General features: G+C 38.8%; 2 protein-coding genes across 3 annotated transcripts in view; one reads left to right on the forward strand and one right to left on the reverse strand.

The window, feature by feature from the left end:
• Positions 1-1,408: 1,408 nt before the first annotated feature.
• Positions 1,409-13,398, reverse strand: LOC111338859 (uncharacterized). Of its 2 annotated transcripts, none has more exons than XM_022945402.2 (5): positions 13,300-13,398; positions 8,995-9,193; positions 4,134-4,209; positions 3,786-4,013; positions 1,409-3,306 (listed from the first exon to the last, which is right to left on the reverse strand). In XM_022945402.2, the coding sequence occupies exons 2-5, from the start codon at positions 9,154-9,156 to the stop codon at positions 2,273-2,275; spliced, it is 1,500 nt and encodes a 499-aa protein (XP_022801137.2). In that variant the 5' UTR covers positions 9,157-9,193; positions 13,300-13,398; the 3' UTR covers positions 1,409-2,272. The 2 variants fall into 2 exon arrangements, with proteins under 2 accessions (XP_022801137.2, XP_022801138.2); XM_022945403.2 differs by lacking the exon at positions 13,300-13,398 and adding an exon at positions 10,040-10,227.
• Positions 13,399-14,945: 1,547 nt separating this feature from the next.
• Positions 14,946-16,436, forward strand: part of LOC111338866 (uncharacterized) — a 30,631-nt gene continuing 29,140 nt past the window's right edge. The window contains exons 1-2 of the mRNA XM_088760260.1: positions 14,946-15,210; positions 15,300-15,357. Of these exons, the coding sequence (XP_088616386.1) occupies positions 15,196-15,210; positions 15,300-15,357 (73 nt within the window). The 5' untranslated portion in view covers positions 14,946-15,195. The remainder of the gene's footprint in view (positions 15,211-15,299; positions 15,358-16,436) is intronic.

Raw genomic sequence — 16,436 nt, forward strand, 5'->3', positions numbered from 1 at the left:
ATATTCCTCGCTTTTATTTTCCTTTTTAATTTTTTCGTAATTTTTTTTATAATTTTTCCTATTTTACAGTTGACTGTTGACACCTCTTGCGTTACAAAGCAAGTCGCCAAAACAGCGTTAAAACGACAGTTGGCAACAAAGCGGCTACGGAGAAAAGGTAAGGAGACTTCGCATGTTTTCTTCCTCGCATTTCTTATCCTTTTTTAACGGCCCACACGTACGTTTGAAATTAGATCTTAATATGTTAGTTCGATTTTAATATGTTAGTTATTACCGCGAATGTACTTTACACCCCAAAGTCACACAGTACGCTTTGGCTGCCTGTGGTTTAATATCAAAGACCTTTGCCCTTGTAACGCGATATTTCCTTAGTCGGGGATATAATGTGTGACGAGCAAATATCAAATATCTTTTGCTCTCTCATGTTGTCGTTTACTTAAGTTGTCGTTACTTTGTATAAAACTTTACTCGCATGAATTTTACTCGGACTTTTTCGTATTTTTTTACTCGTATGTCTTCTTATGTATTCGTAGGTATTCTTATGTACTCGTATGTTACTCGCATGTTAGTCGTATGTTATTCATATGTTAGTCGTATGTATTCGTATGTATTCGCATGTTCCGTATGTTACTCGTATGTTACTCGTATGTTACTCGTATGTTACTTGTATGTTACTCGTATGTTACTCGTATGTTACTCGTATGTTACTCGTATGTTACCCGTATGTACTCTTGTGGTGTTTTAGTCATGACCGTTCCGTTTCACGTTCCTCTGCTCTTTATCGCCCCATCTTCCCATTATATCCGGTCCACTGCTTGATTGTCTTTCTTGGACCTTCCACCTTCCATTTTTCTTTCCCAATAAAAGTCAATTGGTTTAAAATTCCTGCTGAAGTTTGATACAAAACGTAAATCAGAAAATGCAAATAAAACTCAGATTCACAAGAATGGTTGAGCGAAAGGCTTCGTTTTGAAAAAGAAGTCAATTTGGGTCTATTTTCTCTAAACAAGTATCAGTCAGTTTTATGATAAGGATCTCAGAGTTAGGGTCCGATGAATTTTGCAGGAAAACTTGAGCATAATGCCTTAAACGTCAACCCTGAAATCATGGCAACATGCGTAAACATTCTTCTCGAAACTTTTCATCAGGCTCAATTTCAGAAATAATTCAAAATAACGGTAGTAACGCTTAATAGTTGTTTTTTTTTTTCTGGATCAGAATTCCTAAAGTACCAGCAAGAAAAGGAGGCTCGCTGTTGACAATATTCAGGCTAAGGATTTCATCTCATGTTGAACTGTAACATCAAGGGAATTTTCAAGAATTTCGGTCAATATGCCGACGATAAGCTCGTGGCATTGAATATAGCATTTTGTCCTAAATTATGCCACGATAATTGATTTGACCCTACTCAAAATTGTTAACGACAAACTTTTCATGGGTAAATAAATTTACAAGTACAATTGTCAATGAAATTTAGTAGGGAATGTCTACTTGAGCGCAATTTTATTGAGCAGCATCAGATTTGCTCATGTATGCAAGGAATATTTTTTCCGCGACACAGTACACGAGTAGAGGCAGATTGATTTGTACGAGTAATAAAATACTTGCTAATCAAGCAAAATACATTTTAAGCTTTTCGTCTCGTTCGCGTAATAAGAGCTCGTTTTGACCCGAATTCATCATTAACATTCTTTAAAAGGCGCATTTTCGACAAGACAGAAACGTACATTATACCTATCGATATTCTGTCGAGCGTGCGCGGTCTGTGTTATTACAACAATCACCACTAGAAGCGTGCAGCAAAATCAGACCACTATAGAAGGGATTACTGGGGGGAGGGGTGAGGAGGCAATAATTAAGGCTATTACAAATAGACAAATGCATGTGAGCGTGTATGGAGAGCGTGTCCTTTCTAAGATTTTCACTAAGCATATACATTTTGAAGCTAATAACCTTTGGAGGACCTCACAAATAAGCAATTAAGAAATTTAAAGTTAAAATATTTTTGATAGATAATTTTGACATGAAGGATGAGGTCACTTCATGCAAGAAGTATTTCGTTCGAATTGTCACGAGCGTTTCACAAGGTAAAAAATCTCCGAGTCCCCATTTTCTTCTTCTGGGATAAGACGTAAAGATATTCGTATATATTCAATCATGATCGGGTTGATATTCACCACCATGCCTCTACTGATTGACATCTTGGTCTTCGGAGCCAATGTATTGCGCAAGCAATCTACAATATAGCAATGGCCAATTCACAATTTTTCTTTTACACCTCGTAAAGTGTGTCCAGCTTTTGCACGTCTTGTACCCTTAATTTTTCACTTTTCCCCTGGGCCATTTGTAGAGTTTCAAGATCAACACGACGACCTTTGTCTTTGTCGTAAACGGTTTTAACTGCAGTAGTTGATTCCATTGTATTTTCATCGGCATCTTCCTCACAACTGCCTTGTCTTTGTCGTTCTCTTATGTTTTCAACTCCTTCCATTATTCTTTTTCCAACATAAGCTATCAGCCCAAAGAAGAAAAATCCGAACGCTATGATACCCACGGAGGCCATAATCAAAGCATTTGAGAGAGGCACGATTAAAAAAGCACTTATAAGAGCAACAGTGTCCAAAAGATAGATCAAACTTGCTAGAATCTGACGATGAAAATGGCTCCCAATCACGGATCCCACTGGAGCACCCAACACAACGATGGGCACGCAAACTGCCAGGTAATGATAAGCCTCGGCACTCACAGCTTGTTGGATGACTTGACGCCAGTAGAAGCCCACTACTGTGTTTCCTGCCATCAAGATGACGGACGTAGGTGTAGCAGTCTTCTCGCTTACACGGAAGAGAAGCGTGAGAACGCTGAAGCTGCAGATATCCACGCCACTTCCTGCGATAGCTGAGAATATTCCACCAATGAATCCGGTCAGTAGAAGTACAATGAGCTTCCACAATTTGAATTCTGGGATAGTCGTATATGTTTTCCGCTTGTGATAGCGATTCAAAAGAAACAAAGCAAAAGCGAATGCAAACCACATGCATACAAATCCCATTTTTTTCTGGGGAGGGGTGAGTTGAGGATCGATAAACTCTAAGCCGATTATCATACCGAAGATTCCTCCGAGGGAGCAGAATGTCACGGAGTGCCATTCAAGCTGCACGCGCATCCAGAAGATGGTGAAAGCCGCTGCTGTCATACCACAGGACTGAATCATAAGTGAAAAGTCACGTGCTACTTCTGGTGCAATACTAAAAGCGAGGGTCATAACGGGAAAAGCGACTGCGCCTCCACCTTCACTTGTCATTCCTATGACCGAAAAAAAGGCCTTCTCTGTTAACTTTTTTTTAACTAAAAATAAGTACTAATAATAAATAATAAAGTATTACATAGTGGAATGCGATTTTTTTGCACTGCCCGTATACTTGTGTGGTCTTCGTTAATCTGTGAAAAGGTTACCCAAAGGATAATGTCAAACAGTCATTTCACTGAAATAACTTTCCGTGAGGACTAGAGAATGGGTGTAAAATAGGTAATCAAAATGTTTCCAGCGAACAAAAAATTGGGCTGAGGCTTAGTTTGTAATGGTTCTCCAACTGTATTAAACAGGAAGTTGATTAAAGCTAGATAAAAAAGATTGTTCACTCACAGCAAAGGATTGCAGTGCAGGTTTAATTTCCTCTGAAAATCAACGTCACATACTCCATATTTGAGTACATTAAGATAATTTATTATGTTCTGTTTGTGAAAGGAAGCGAGATCAGTGACCTTCGAATATAAAGCTGTACCTGCAATCATGGAACCGAGAACCATTGTTATTGTCATGAAATATCTACCAGGAAACAAGCTCCAGAAGTTGTACTTGATGGCACAACTCCACCATATGACTTGAAAGAAAATAAATGGAATAGTTACGCCCATTAGCCGGCGGTGCTTGACAATGAGCCTCTGATACCATGGCGCGCTCGGATCGAGTGTTTCAAGAGCCTGGGTCTGAGTAGGAGTCAAAGCTTGACCTGGATGGCAGCAAATTTTATGATAATGTGACTGTTTTCATCATTATGTTATTAATCAGTAACTTTTATGCCCAGATTTATTTGTTTAAATTACTTTGAATACAGTTATAGCGTACTGACCTTCTAAGAAATATTTCCTCATCCATTCACTTGAAGTTCTTCGCTTCTTTTCGTTTGATTTCATAACAGGACTGGTCTGTAAAAAGGTACAGAGATATCATTAACACATTGAGTGCTTTTTTAATGCCCGTGATGTATTTACGTTTACAAGAAACAAAAATGGTTTGCGTCACTTCTTTCGGTTTTGAGCATAGTTTAAAGTAGGAAAGTGGAAGGCGCAGTGACCTAATGGTCTGTGCTCAATACTCTCGGTCGAGAGGTCTGGGTTCGAGACCTAAGGCTCGCTTCCCGAAAGTTCCGGTAACTTAATGATTAATAAATAGAGAAGCAGGCTCTTATACCATTTTGTCTCTTTAGTCGCTATTTTTTTTTTCAATAATCCTCAAGAGTTTAAAGACCCCCGTCTTGAATGTAAAAATAGCAGCCCGATAAAAATAACTTACTGGGGCCGTCGAAAAACGGATCCTTAGGGCCCGTTTCTTGAAAGTCCCGGTAACTTAACAGGCCCTTAAAACTGTCCTGTTTTCATTCAAGATGAGGATTTTAAACATTTTGAAAATGATACAATGAACCTGTCCGCTAAATAAACAAAAAAGAACCGGTTTGTGCCAGAACCTGCTTGCTATCTTTTAAATTTTGATTTTGAAATATGGTTTCGGGCCTGTTTAGTGACCAGGGGCCCGTTTCTCGAAAGTCCCGGTAACTACCGGGCCCGATAACTTATCGGGATGTTTAACGGGAAACTCTACCGGGCCCGAAATAGCGTTTCTCGAAGCACCCGTAAATTTTCCCGGTATTTACCGGGCCCGATGAAATAGCGGGTTGTTACCAATCTCCAGCGCACGCTTCACGCTCGTGCACGAGAGAAGGAGAAAGACTTGGGACTATAGCGTATTCGACGGTCTCGACATTCGGCTGTCATCTTTGCTGCCGTGACGCTTTCTGAAAAACACCGCGAAGTTTTCGACGGTCTCATCATTCGATAACGTATTCGACGGGCTCAACGTTCGATTGTTGTCGTTGCAACTGTGATGATTTTTGAAGAGCACCGCGAAGTTTAACTTCAAAGTTAACGTTGTATTAGAGGAGAGCAAATTATCAATTATTGAGGGAGATCGTCGAGATTCCCGTATAACCCCATACTTTATTATGCATTCAATTCTTGGAGAAAGAAAAGCAGAGGCAAAACTACAGATTTCCTTTGGGACTTCGGCTTTGTTTTTTATTAGTATGGGGTTAGACGGAAATATTTCCAGATCGTCATTTTGCGTAGCCATATTACTTGAAAATGAGGATCAATTGCCTTTTTTGGCTCGATTCGAAGACTTCGATCGACAATTTCGTTCTTGTCTAGGAGTCTTGTCATTTCTGGTGATTCGTTCTCATACTTCCCGATTAGGGATGACATGATTACGTTATTATTTTAGAACGCAACGATGTGAAAGGTAGGTGTATTAAAATTTCTGGTAAGTTCTATTCGATGCATTTAACACAGTTGAATTGCTTTTCTTTACGTATTTGTGGAGTTCTTTTCTGTTATTGGGAGCTGAGGGTGCTTGTGGGTGCATAATTAAAGTAACTTGGATGTTCCTTCAATGGATGTTTATTGAACTTAATTGAATACATTATTTATGAGGTGATCTCTCGCCAATACCCCAGCATTGCTTTGAAGGTGAGCTGGCACCTCATTTACCAAGTCTGGTTCCTGAGGTGGTTGCTCATCATAAATGGGGAGTGGTGTGTTGTCCAAAATACACATGTTGTGAAGCACAGCAGTTGCAGTAATAATAGTGCAACAACGACTTGGTTCAAATTGTAGTGCCCCACCAGAAATGTCAAGGCAACGAAACCTAGCCTTCCATAGGCCAAAGGCCCTCTCAATGGTGTTCCGTGTTTTAGTGTGAGCCCTCTGGTACTTCCTTTGGGGTTGTGTGGACACAGTATTGGGCCTGAAAGGGGTCAGCAAATATGGCTGGATGCCATATCCACGATCCCCCAGTAGCCAACCATTTCTTCCGCCACCGCCTTCTAGGTGTATGTGCAGCATGCTGGCAGAAAAAATGGCTGAGTCATGGACACTGCCATGCCATCTACACACAAAGTTGGTGAAGAACAGTCGTGCATTGCACACTGCCATGGTGTTTATAGCATGAAAGCCCTTATGGCACACATACAAATGTTCCTGATTATTTGGAGCCCTGATGGGTATCAAGGAGCCATCCACAGCCCCAATTACCCGGGGCATTCCTGCTATAGTGTAAAAGTCAACCATTGTTGCCTGTAGGACAAGAACAAAGTATTCAATTTCTATAAATTTCAGGCATCATACTCATCTAATTTCTTTAGACTTCAAGGGTTAAATGTCTCCCATTCCCTTCACCTTCAAAAAGAAAGTCCAGAAAGTAAACCTTGTAACTGTTTTTGTTCTTGGATTCACCCGTTAAATTCCTAAACCAAATCAACAAATGGTAAATGCCATAGCCTACATTACAGAGTTATAAATGCAAGCAGGAGGTTGCAGAGCCCAAAAGAAGCATGAGAGTCACCCAAGGCAACTGAAGGCTTGAGTGCCTAGCAAACCTCCTAAGTACATCCATAACTCAAAAGTGTACAGCTGTGGCATTTACCACTTCTTTTATAACATATTCATTGACACATTGGAGCATTAAAGAAGTCCTTTCATTGAGCTACATCACAGAACCACAAATGTCATAAGTGTACACCCATGGGCAAATAGTAGACAGTAAATCAACCAGTAAGAGCACCTGCTTTGCTTTAGATTGAGAAACAATTGAGAATTGAAATTTGCCCACATATTTAAGTTAACATTTTTCAAACCTTTCCACACGTTGGCTATTCTGTAATTTACAGTTAAGCTTCAAGCATTACTTACATTCAAATCAGTATATCGTGTGGGAAACACTATCCAGTCTTGAGACATTCTCTCCAGGCACCTGGAGACAGCAAGCAATGATCTGCTTACACTTGCCTTTGATACTCCCATGGTATCAGCTATGACTTTGAGAAAACTCCCTGAGGCATAGTAACGGAGTGATATGAGAACCTGAAAGGCATTGTAGATAAATGTCACTAACAAAAATTGTGGTGGGAATCAAACAGGATCCCTAATCAGAATATTCAGAGAGCAAGAAAACAACACATGCGGACCACCGAGGAAACAATGTAAACCTGAAATCTTTAAACTTAGCTACAAACACTTAATTTCCGCAGTTTATACTGACGGGAATTTCTCTTAAGTAAATGTACAGAATATTGTGAAAAAGAATGGAATTTAAAAGTTTTTTTTTTTAGAGTGATTTAATCATTTTCTTCAGTGAATGTCATGCATAATTTTCTCCGACCTCCAATCGAGTTATCTAGCATAAAGCAAGCTAATATCATTAACAATGCGACCGAACCAGTTATGTGATTGGGGAGAAGAATTTTAAAGTCTATTCTTTTCGTTTATCCATCATAAGCACAGTACACTTGTTCGTGTATCACTCAGCTAATGCCAAAAGCAACAATTGTCAGCATTTGTGCAACCCGGCCGCGTTTAATGCAAGTCTCCGCGATCGCTGTACTGTATGATGTTTATTTCTATCTGTATAATGTCAGTTAACTGATTTCCTCCAAAAAAAAAAAAAAAAAAAAAAAAACATCTGCAATTAAAACACGGGAAACAGGTTTGCCTTGCAGTAAGATCAGGTTTGCGTGACAGGAACCCATTTCAACGTTCATACAAGGAAGCCATTTTAAAGTCATTACTCGCGGCGAGTGATTAGCGTTAACATGACAAAGTGTTTATCTACTCAATAATTTTCTCCACTGCCGTTTGTTAGTTAAAAAAAAAAAATTAAATAGAACTTCACAGTTATATATAGTGTTTCCATGCAAACGCCTTCAAACGGTATACAATGAAACAACAACAACTTCTTATGATATTTACCTGGGTTTCCGGAGACAGTGGGCAGCTTCTTGTCGTGTTTCTTTGTAGTTCCTCCTTAAGCTGCTCAACGAGCCACTCTATCCTTCCTCGCGAGAGCCGAAAACGTTCAATGACTTCACAGTCAGCCATATCGGCTAGAAAGGGGCGTCTTTGATATAATCTTGGTCTTCGCGCTAAGCAGAAAAGTCCGCCCCCAGCCGCCATTTTGTTTGGTTTTTCAACATTTGCGACTCTCCGATAACTTTACGGGAGGTTACGACCTCCCGTAAATTACCGGGCAAGATATCGGTAAAATTAACGGGATCGAAACTAACGGGAGTTTCGAGAAACACCCGAAAAGTTTACGGGGACTTACCGGGTGACTTACCGGGCTCGATAATTTACCGGGACTTTCGAGAAACGGGCCCCTGGACTTTCGAGAAACGGGCCCCTGGCTCGGTCATTGTGTTGTGTTCTTGATCAAGACACTTTAATCTCACAGTGCCTTTCTCTCCATCCAGGAGTGTAAATGGGCACTGGTGAATTGTCAGGGAAAGCTGATAAAATACGGGGGGGGGGGGTAGCCTTGCGACGGAGTAGTATCCCATCCAGGGGGGAGTAGTGATACTCTTAGTCACTTCCTGCTACATGGAAACCGGGATAAGCATTGGCTGGGTAAGACCAATAGGCTCGAGGATAGACTCTACCTTTTTTTTATCTCAAAAGTGAGAGGGGAGGGGGGAGAAGAAAAAAGGCAAAAATACGCAATCACCGACGTATGGTAACATCCTTACTTCATTTAACAAAGGACTGATACAGGAGCAGTATCAATGAGTACATTTCAAATGAACCAATTTCTGTACAATTAAAAATAACAAGGAATTGAGGGAGACGATTTTCAAAGAATATTGAAGAAAAATATAATTGGCCTACTTGGTCAGGTGATGCTTGGGTTTCTATTGCAAATGAACTATTTTGTGCTTGTTCAATTCCGGATGAAAGTAATGGTTGTCTCTGAAAGTAGCAGTGTCCCTTTCCTCCTAAATCAATAGACACGCTGAATTGTCCATCTGCTGTGGTATCTTTTGATTGCATGTTTTGCTTTACGTGTGACTGAGGCTGCTCCTGTTACCTTGCAATGAAAAATTCATGGATGGACAAAATGTTAATTTTTTTTGTTGACTTTGTCACGCAACAATACAAACCAAATGTACAATGCAAAAGAGACTGACAAGATCTTCTATTATTTGAAGCATCATCGTGTCATTTACCTCTTTTAATTGCGATGTTCAGGGTAGTGATAAATGGTGTGAAATATTTGTATTCTAACTCGCTTTCTTTAGTAGCACTGCTTTTATCAAAAGGGAGATGGGAAACATAGCTATTATAATTTACAATAACAGGTTAGTCAACTTTTACTTCGAATAAGACTGAATAGGTAACAACCAATTGAAGACCAAAATGGGGGGCCTAGAACTAGTATTCTTTGTATTATTCAACTGAAATGTAATTAATCAGTCTTTGGATTAAATTAAGATAGCTCAAAGAATGACTAAGATACTTTGATGAAGCATCTTTGACTCAAGATTAATTATAGAGAACTTATTGTAACTCAAAATATGCTTCTCACTTGGATCGGCTATTTGAAATCGTCGCGATCGAGCCAATCGCAAGCTTGTGTACATTAGAAATTCTGACATGCTGTTTAAGTCAGTAAAAGCCAAAATCACCGAGCTATGCCATGAATCGTCGATTCAGCTCATTTGACTCGAGACTTGTGTGCGAAAACCTTCTCTGATATACAATTCCCATACATTTTGACATAATTTGGAGCCATCAGAGTACGGTCATTCAGGATTCTATGCACAGTAGCGATAATGTAATGCTTGAATAATCGCACACGCTTTCGACTCAAATGCATGCAAGAATCACCAGTATTGTTATGTTTCTAACTTCAAGGTTCGTTCGCATTACTTACTCATCTTGTAGTAGCGACGGCGACTGATTCCAGTTCTGGTTAAAAAATCGGCCAAGGAGCACTCGTTTAAACGCCATATCATTCAGTTATAAAAGCACAACAGAAGAGCGATAGGTGACTCCAGTTAACTGCTTCTTAAACGGAAATTTTAAAAATTTCGTATGGGAAATCACAAGCTGTGACATTCAAACCTGATGTCTGCAACAGTTGTTTTAAGTAATTATTTGTCTCTCTCCCTTTGTTTTTTTGTTTTCGAATTTAAATGTACCGTATGCATTTATCAACGGAGCTTATAATGTCAATTGTCCACTGTAAAGGGTTTCTGTGTAAATTTGACGTTTCGTAAGTCAGTGAAAGGGCTAACGTTCTTTAGCCAATGTTTTAACGAAAGGATAACTCTTGAAACGCGTTAGAAACTCTTTGCGCTGGTCGGTTTACATTGTCGACTTATTTGATAAAACCACAGGCATCCTAAGCTCACGTCTCGCGGAAAAAGGAAAGAATATTTCTTGAAAGCGTCACGCGTTGTTTGACGTGTTGCTACGTTACGCGTGGAACCACTAAGAATTTGAATGCGTTATTTTAACGAAATGTGGTCCATTTAAAACACTAAGTAACAAGAAAACAGTGAGATACACAAAGGACACACAAGAATTGAGTCAGTTTTATCAATCCTAAGTGTAAAATGTTCATAGTTTGGAATGTTTAGTGTTGTAAATGGACCTTATTACACGACTCGGGCAGTCAGAGGGCCACTAACTAAAATCAACCAATCACTGTCCGGAATGGTCCCGAATGATACCGCACTTGTGTCCCTTTGAACTTCAGTTGTACAATAAATCTCTTATTAACCAAGCTTGTTCGGGACCGTACTGGAAGAATATCAGCCCTCGGTCTTTTTAGTACGGACCTCGCTGCACTCGGTCCGTACTGTCAACACCTCGGGCCGATATTCTTCCAGTACGGCTCTTGCACTTGGTTAATAAGAGGTATATATTTCGTTGCCCATACTATTCTTTATAATGCATTCAAATTCTTAACGGCTCCACGCGAAAGTTAACACCGCGTGACACAGCGCGTGACGCTTTCAAGAAATAATCTTTCGTTTTTCCTCGAAACGTGAGATTTGGAAGCCTGTGATGAAACCAAATTATTTCGTAAGACCTTACCGACTCAGCATCACAGTCTCCTAAGAAAATTATCTGCTATTCATTGACTGTTTGCATTGTTTGACAAGAAACTGTTTTAATTCAGTGCTAATTAATTGAAACGCTCCCATTTTAATTCCTTCAATCTACCTTTTTATTTTGTAACTGTCATACAAACAATGCGTGTATTTGACCATTGGGAATATGCTCGATCATCAAACGAAGCATAAAGTCTGCATTTTCAAACCCTGAGAGTTAAGATTTTAAATATGTGAAACTATGACATAAAGCTGAATAAAGGCTGATAGTTTCGGAAGAAACTGTTTGGGGCTGCGTCGGTGGGAGTAACGAAATAATTTGGATAAAGTTGAAGTGGTAAATTGGCCACCGTAACGATTACAAAAGCTGACGTTTCGAGCGTTAGCCCTTCATCGGAGCGAATAGAGGAATTGTGGGTTGTGTGTGCTTTTAAAGGCAGAGAATGGAGCTACGTTATTGGTGGGAACATGGCAACGAGAAAAAACAAGAATAAATTAGTGAAAGGAAAAGCGTTCGTTGATCCCTGTGGGATTTAGACTGCCGGTTTGAAAGATGAGCTTTTGTTCAAGATTTTTACGGCTTTCCGTACCACCTAAGTGTAAGGAAAGACCACAGATTGCCATATGTTGCTTAGAATGATTAGGTAAATTAAAATGTCTAGCGACTGGTTTCGATGTGACATAAAACTGTTTCAAAGATATGGGAACTCAAAGGGCAAGTCAGACTAAAATGTTCATCTCAGTTAAGAAGATCAAATTCTTCACAACGAATGTATGAAATACATATGAATAAAGGCTGATACTTTCGAAAGAAACTGTTTGGGGCTGCGTCGGTGGGAGCAACGAAATCATTTGGATATATCAACAAAGTTGAAATGGTAAATTGGCCACCGTAACGATTACAAAAGCTGACGTTTCGAGCGTTAGCCCTTCGGTTCGCTCCGACGAAGGGCTAAGCTCGAAACGTCAGCTTTTGTAATCGTTAAGGTGGCCAGTTTACCATTTCAACTTTGCTGATGTATCCAAATTATGAACTACGTAAACTGCGGTTATGAAACGTATATGTGCACGATCCTCGTAGTAAAAGAACTATTTAAGCAATAGTGAAAATCAGACCTGAAAAAATTCAGGCCTGTACGGGATTCGAACCACTGACCAAATTCTATTATGAAACCCTCGTCACACGCAGCACCACAGTTTATTCAGAAACCTACCCCCTTTTGTCAATTTACTCTGGTATATGTTGGTTACCTCTAATAGCTCAGCAATAAGTGATAAGTCTACAGTTAATTACTAGTGTCATAATCAAAGCACAATATTCTTAAGCTTGGTTGTGAAAGGAATATAGCCCCTTGCATTTGCATAAGTTTTATAGTCGCGTTAGGAAAACTTTACGATATATTTTTTGACGTAAATATGCTTATTTTTATGCTACTATAGCAGAAAAAAAAACTCATCAATATACTAAACTTGATACATAACTAACCCGCTCAGCTTCTATAAGCAAATAAGGAAAACCGCATAAATTTACCCCAAGAGTTTACAAAGCATGTCTAGATCAAAATGGTAATAGTGAGAAGCCTGCTTCATTCAGTAGCCAATAACGAAATGCGAAAGTAAATTGATGGTAGCAACTCGGGATCGTTCCCTCAATGTTAAAGACTTTAAGCTGTCTCTGTTAAAACTGTTGGGAGCTTTACTTTGGACCGAGCAAGTACAAAGTTGAACTGATGTTAAGCGTTTGAGTACTAGAAGTATGTAGAAGGCCAAATGTTATGCAAGATATTTTCCAAGGCTACCCAACTCCAAATTGTAGTTCCATACTCACTGCTTCAAATCTCGGCCTTTCATTCGTATCGATTTAAAATACCTTCAAAGAGGTTATCAAGAATATCTTATGGAAGGATTATTACGCCATGTTGACAGCAGCAAGAAGACATCCTCTCGGTCGAAATGAATACTCAACTGTCTAAATTAGATCCTGTACAAATTGCAGCTCAATTATCATGTTTTGTTTCAAAGTTGCCATGGTATGTATTTTTTCAAGCAAAAATGTAGCACCACTTTCACTTACCTGGTAAAACCTTGTCCTGGTAAAAACTTGTCCTAGGAGTAAACAGCGCAGTTTTGCTTTTGTGTTGCGAGAAAACTGAAAGATATCATTTACTTTAAGAGGGACTTTTTGGAATGCGATATTACAGTTGAGATGCCAATATATTTGAAAATATTTGCGTACGCGCGTTAAAATTCATTTATTTATACTGGCTTTTAATACTATGGAGCAGCTCAGCGTACATTTCTTCGTTAATTGAATTGTCAGAGTAATTTGCAGACAGTAAGTATGTGGAGTAAATGATATAATACACGTCGAGATATGATTTATTTGAGAAGAGTTGCTGTATCGATCAAAAGTGAAACAAATAAGTGAATATGCCCCAAATGCAGTCATCACGATCCATTATCGAACGGCGGATATCTAGATTGTTTATAATATAGTAAAGACAAAAATCGATTAAAGTAGTGCCGTGTTACTTAATTACAGGAGATCACGATCTCTTTGTCTGAATACTTATATTTCCCTTTCGAAGCTTGGATTTTCTTTACTTGTCAAAATGATCTCAAAATTAAAGTGAAACTTTGCATGATAATCAATCTGCCCTGTAACTTAATAGCGATTCAGCTACTAACGCTATCTACAGCAGACATCGAGCTCTGCTGTCTGCAGAATATACACTAGCGAATCATTTTCTGGAATCAAAATAATTGCAGAAAATTTAAATTCATTTCATTGAGAAGATATTAGTATAATAAAAAGCATTGTCCGCAGTGGACTTCTTGCATAATTGAACTCTTTGTCTTAGACTTGTTATTTATCATTGGTGTCCCAAAATAGGTTACCATCACGGTTGTTGACGTCAAGGCTACGCTCGATAGCAAGCTGCTGTTCGAGTAACGAATCTGCGTCCCCCCCCCCTCCCCCCCAACCGAACTAGTTCTCTCTCGGGAGGATCGAAGACCAGACTTGCAAAATACGCGGAAATCAAGCCTGTGTTAAGACCTTTCTTAGGGGTTCACGAATAACGATGTTTAACAATGAAGTTTAATGACGCCCGTAACAAATTAAGAGTATTTTGATGGTCGGAATGAAAAAGAAAAAAAAAAAAAAAAAAAAAAAAGAAAAAGTAGGTCTCTACGGAAAGCTGTGAATGTGTTTTTTTTGTTCTTACTTTAGGCCTGAAAAAATGCTAAATTAAAACTTCGGCTCAGACGACGTCAGTTTGAACAGCCTTATTGAACATTGGTATTGTGAGTAATTTTTGGTCTATCAAATAACATATTTTTGCTTTATGAAATGTCGTTAGAGGAGATGATAAGTTGACGATGGATCAAGAGTCTACGTGAGAGGGTTTCGGGCCTTGTAAATGTCACGATAACACAACTTACGACATCATGACACAACAGTACACTAATATGATAGCACAATTTCGCCAGATAACACAATTTCCTGACGACATCTCGGAAACAGTGGCGTCTCCGAGTTCCAAATCAGTGAGCTGGGTCCATGCTATGACTATATTGCTATAACCTTTGTTGTTCGGCCTAAAAATAAAGGTAAAACGTGCTTTGTAGAACTCTCTCGGGGTCATTTTATGGATGATTAATTATTAAACGTGGAAATAGGTGGCGTGAGACTAGCCACAGTTGAAAGTCCAATGGGAACCGTAACTCAAAAATACTTCTTTGTCACTTTGAAAGTAGATCCAGCTTGGTCAATTTGCTATTTGTGCATTATTGTCTCAACACCCTTAGATTACGCAATTTAATAATTCCGTCTTGGCTTAAGTGGAAGTGTTAATTAAGACTGCAATAGAATTCATCTTTGAGAAAAGAACGCCGCTGGTGCCATACAGCGTTTCTGCGGAGTCCTACCTTCAAACAACATTAATTTTTGTGCTCAGGAGAAAGTGAGATGAACATCTTTCAGGTACAGTTAAAACTACTGAAATTACCTTGGTTTGTTCATTAAAGGTTCACAACCTGTTAACCGTTTTTTTTTTTTCCTCCCTTTTGCAGCTAAGCTTATTTTGGGTGTTGTGTTTTGCCAACAATTTGAGTGTTTTACTCGGTAAAGGTAATATTTGAATCAATTCTTCTTTTGATAAACAGAACTTTTCATGACTTAACTTCCTTGTTGAGTTTGTAGTTAAAAACTTTGTGCATCAAAACTAGCTCAGAGGTACTTATCGGAGGACGGGAGTGTAGAAAAAAGTTGAATTTTTTCTTGATATTATGGATCATTTCACACTTTCTCAGTTTGTTTGTAAACAAAACGGTTTCCTTTGTGTTCTATTTGACAAATATATATCGGTGGGAAACATAAAACAGAAAAGACATCCATTTCAATTAATTTATTTTCGTTTCTCAGACGTTGATATCTTCAGTGTAGCTATTGAATTTCAGAACTAAAGCGTGTTAAAACAGTTACGTGAATACATGAATAATCTGCACTCGATAAAATCAAAATAAGGTATTCAAGAGAGTGGAAGAAGTCCTTTTATCCTTTTTTGCATGTAATAGCACCAGAAAACATTCCGCGAAACAGTTAATAGTTTATGACAAACAGAAACGTCTAGAGGTTAGTTTTTGAACAAAGCATTCAAAGTTTGGCCTTACTTGATTGCAGCATAAATCATTCCATCAGACTTCAATTATTTATACAAACTAAGAAGATCTAGAAGGCGACTCTCAAGGTTTAATCCTTTCTTAGGATGTCCGCTGTTTGTAATCATGAACACTTGAAAATCCATAAATTTGTTAACGAAATCTTTAAATCTTTAGCCCGTGACTAAATGATCTCATGTGAAGTTCGACTGGAACAGAGATTGTCATTCGAAGTGTAGAGATCCAATACCTAATTCGGACCAGCTAAACGTTCTAAGTTAAACCTGGTTTAAAGGAGTTAAAAGGGCAGAATAGTAATCTGATTTAATAGAAATCTACCATTCCATTTACACCTGCAAACATTTTTATTTAAATCTGGGCTATTAAGATGAAAATTAGAAACAGAGAACTAAAACCCTGAATTTTCCATAGGATTCAATTATGTTTCATCAAATTCGATGAACATCGGTTTGAGCACCGTCTATGAAGAAAACAATTCCAAACCGTTATCAAGAACGAGCTTTAAGAACGATTCTCTGTAAGGATCAA

Source organism: Stylophora pistillata, chromosome 5 (assembly GCF_964205215.1).
Source record: "Stylophora pistillata chromosome 5, jaStyPist1.2, whole genome shotgun sequence".
Classification (NCBI taxonomy): Eukaryota; Metazoa; Cnidaria; class Anthozoa; order Scleractinia; family Pocilloporidae; genus Stylophora; species Stylophora pistillata.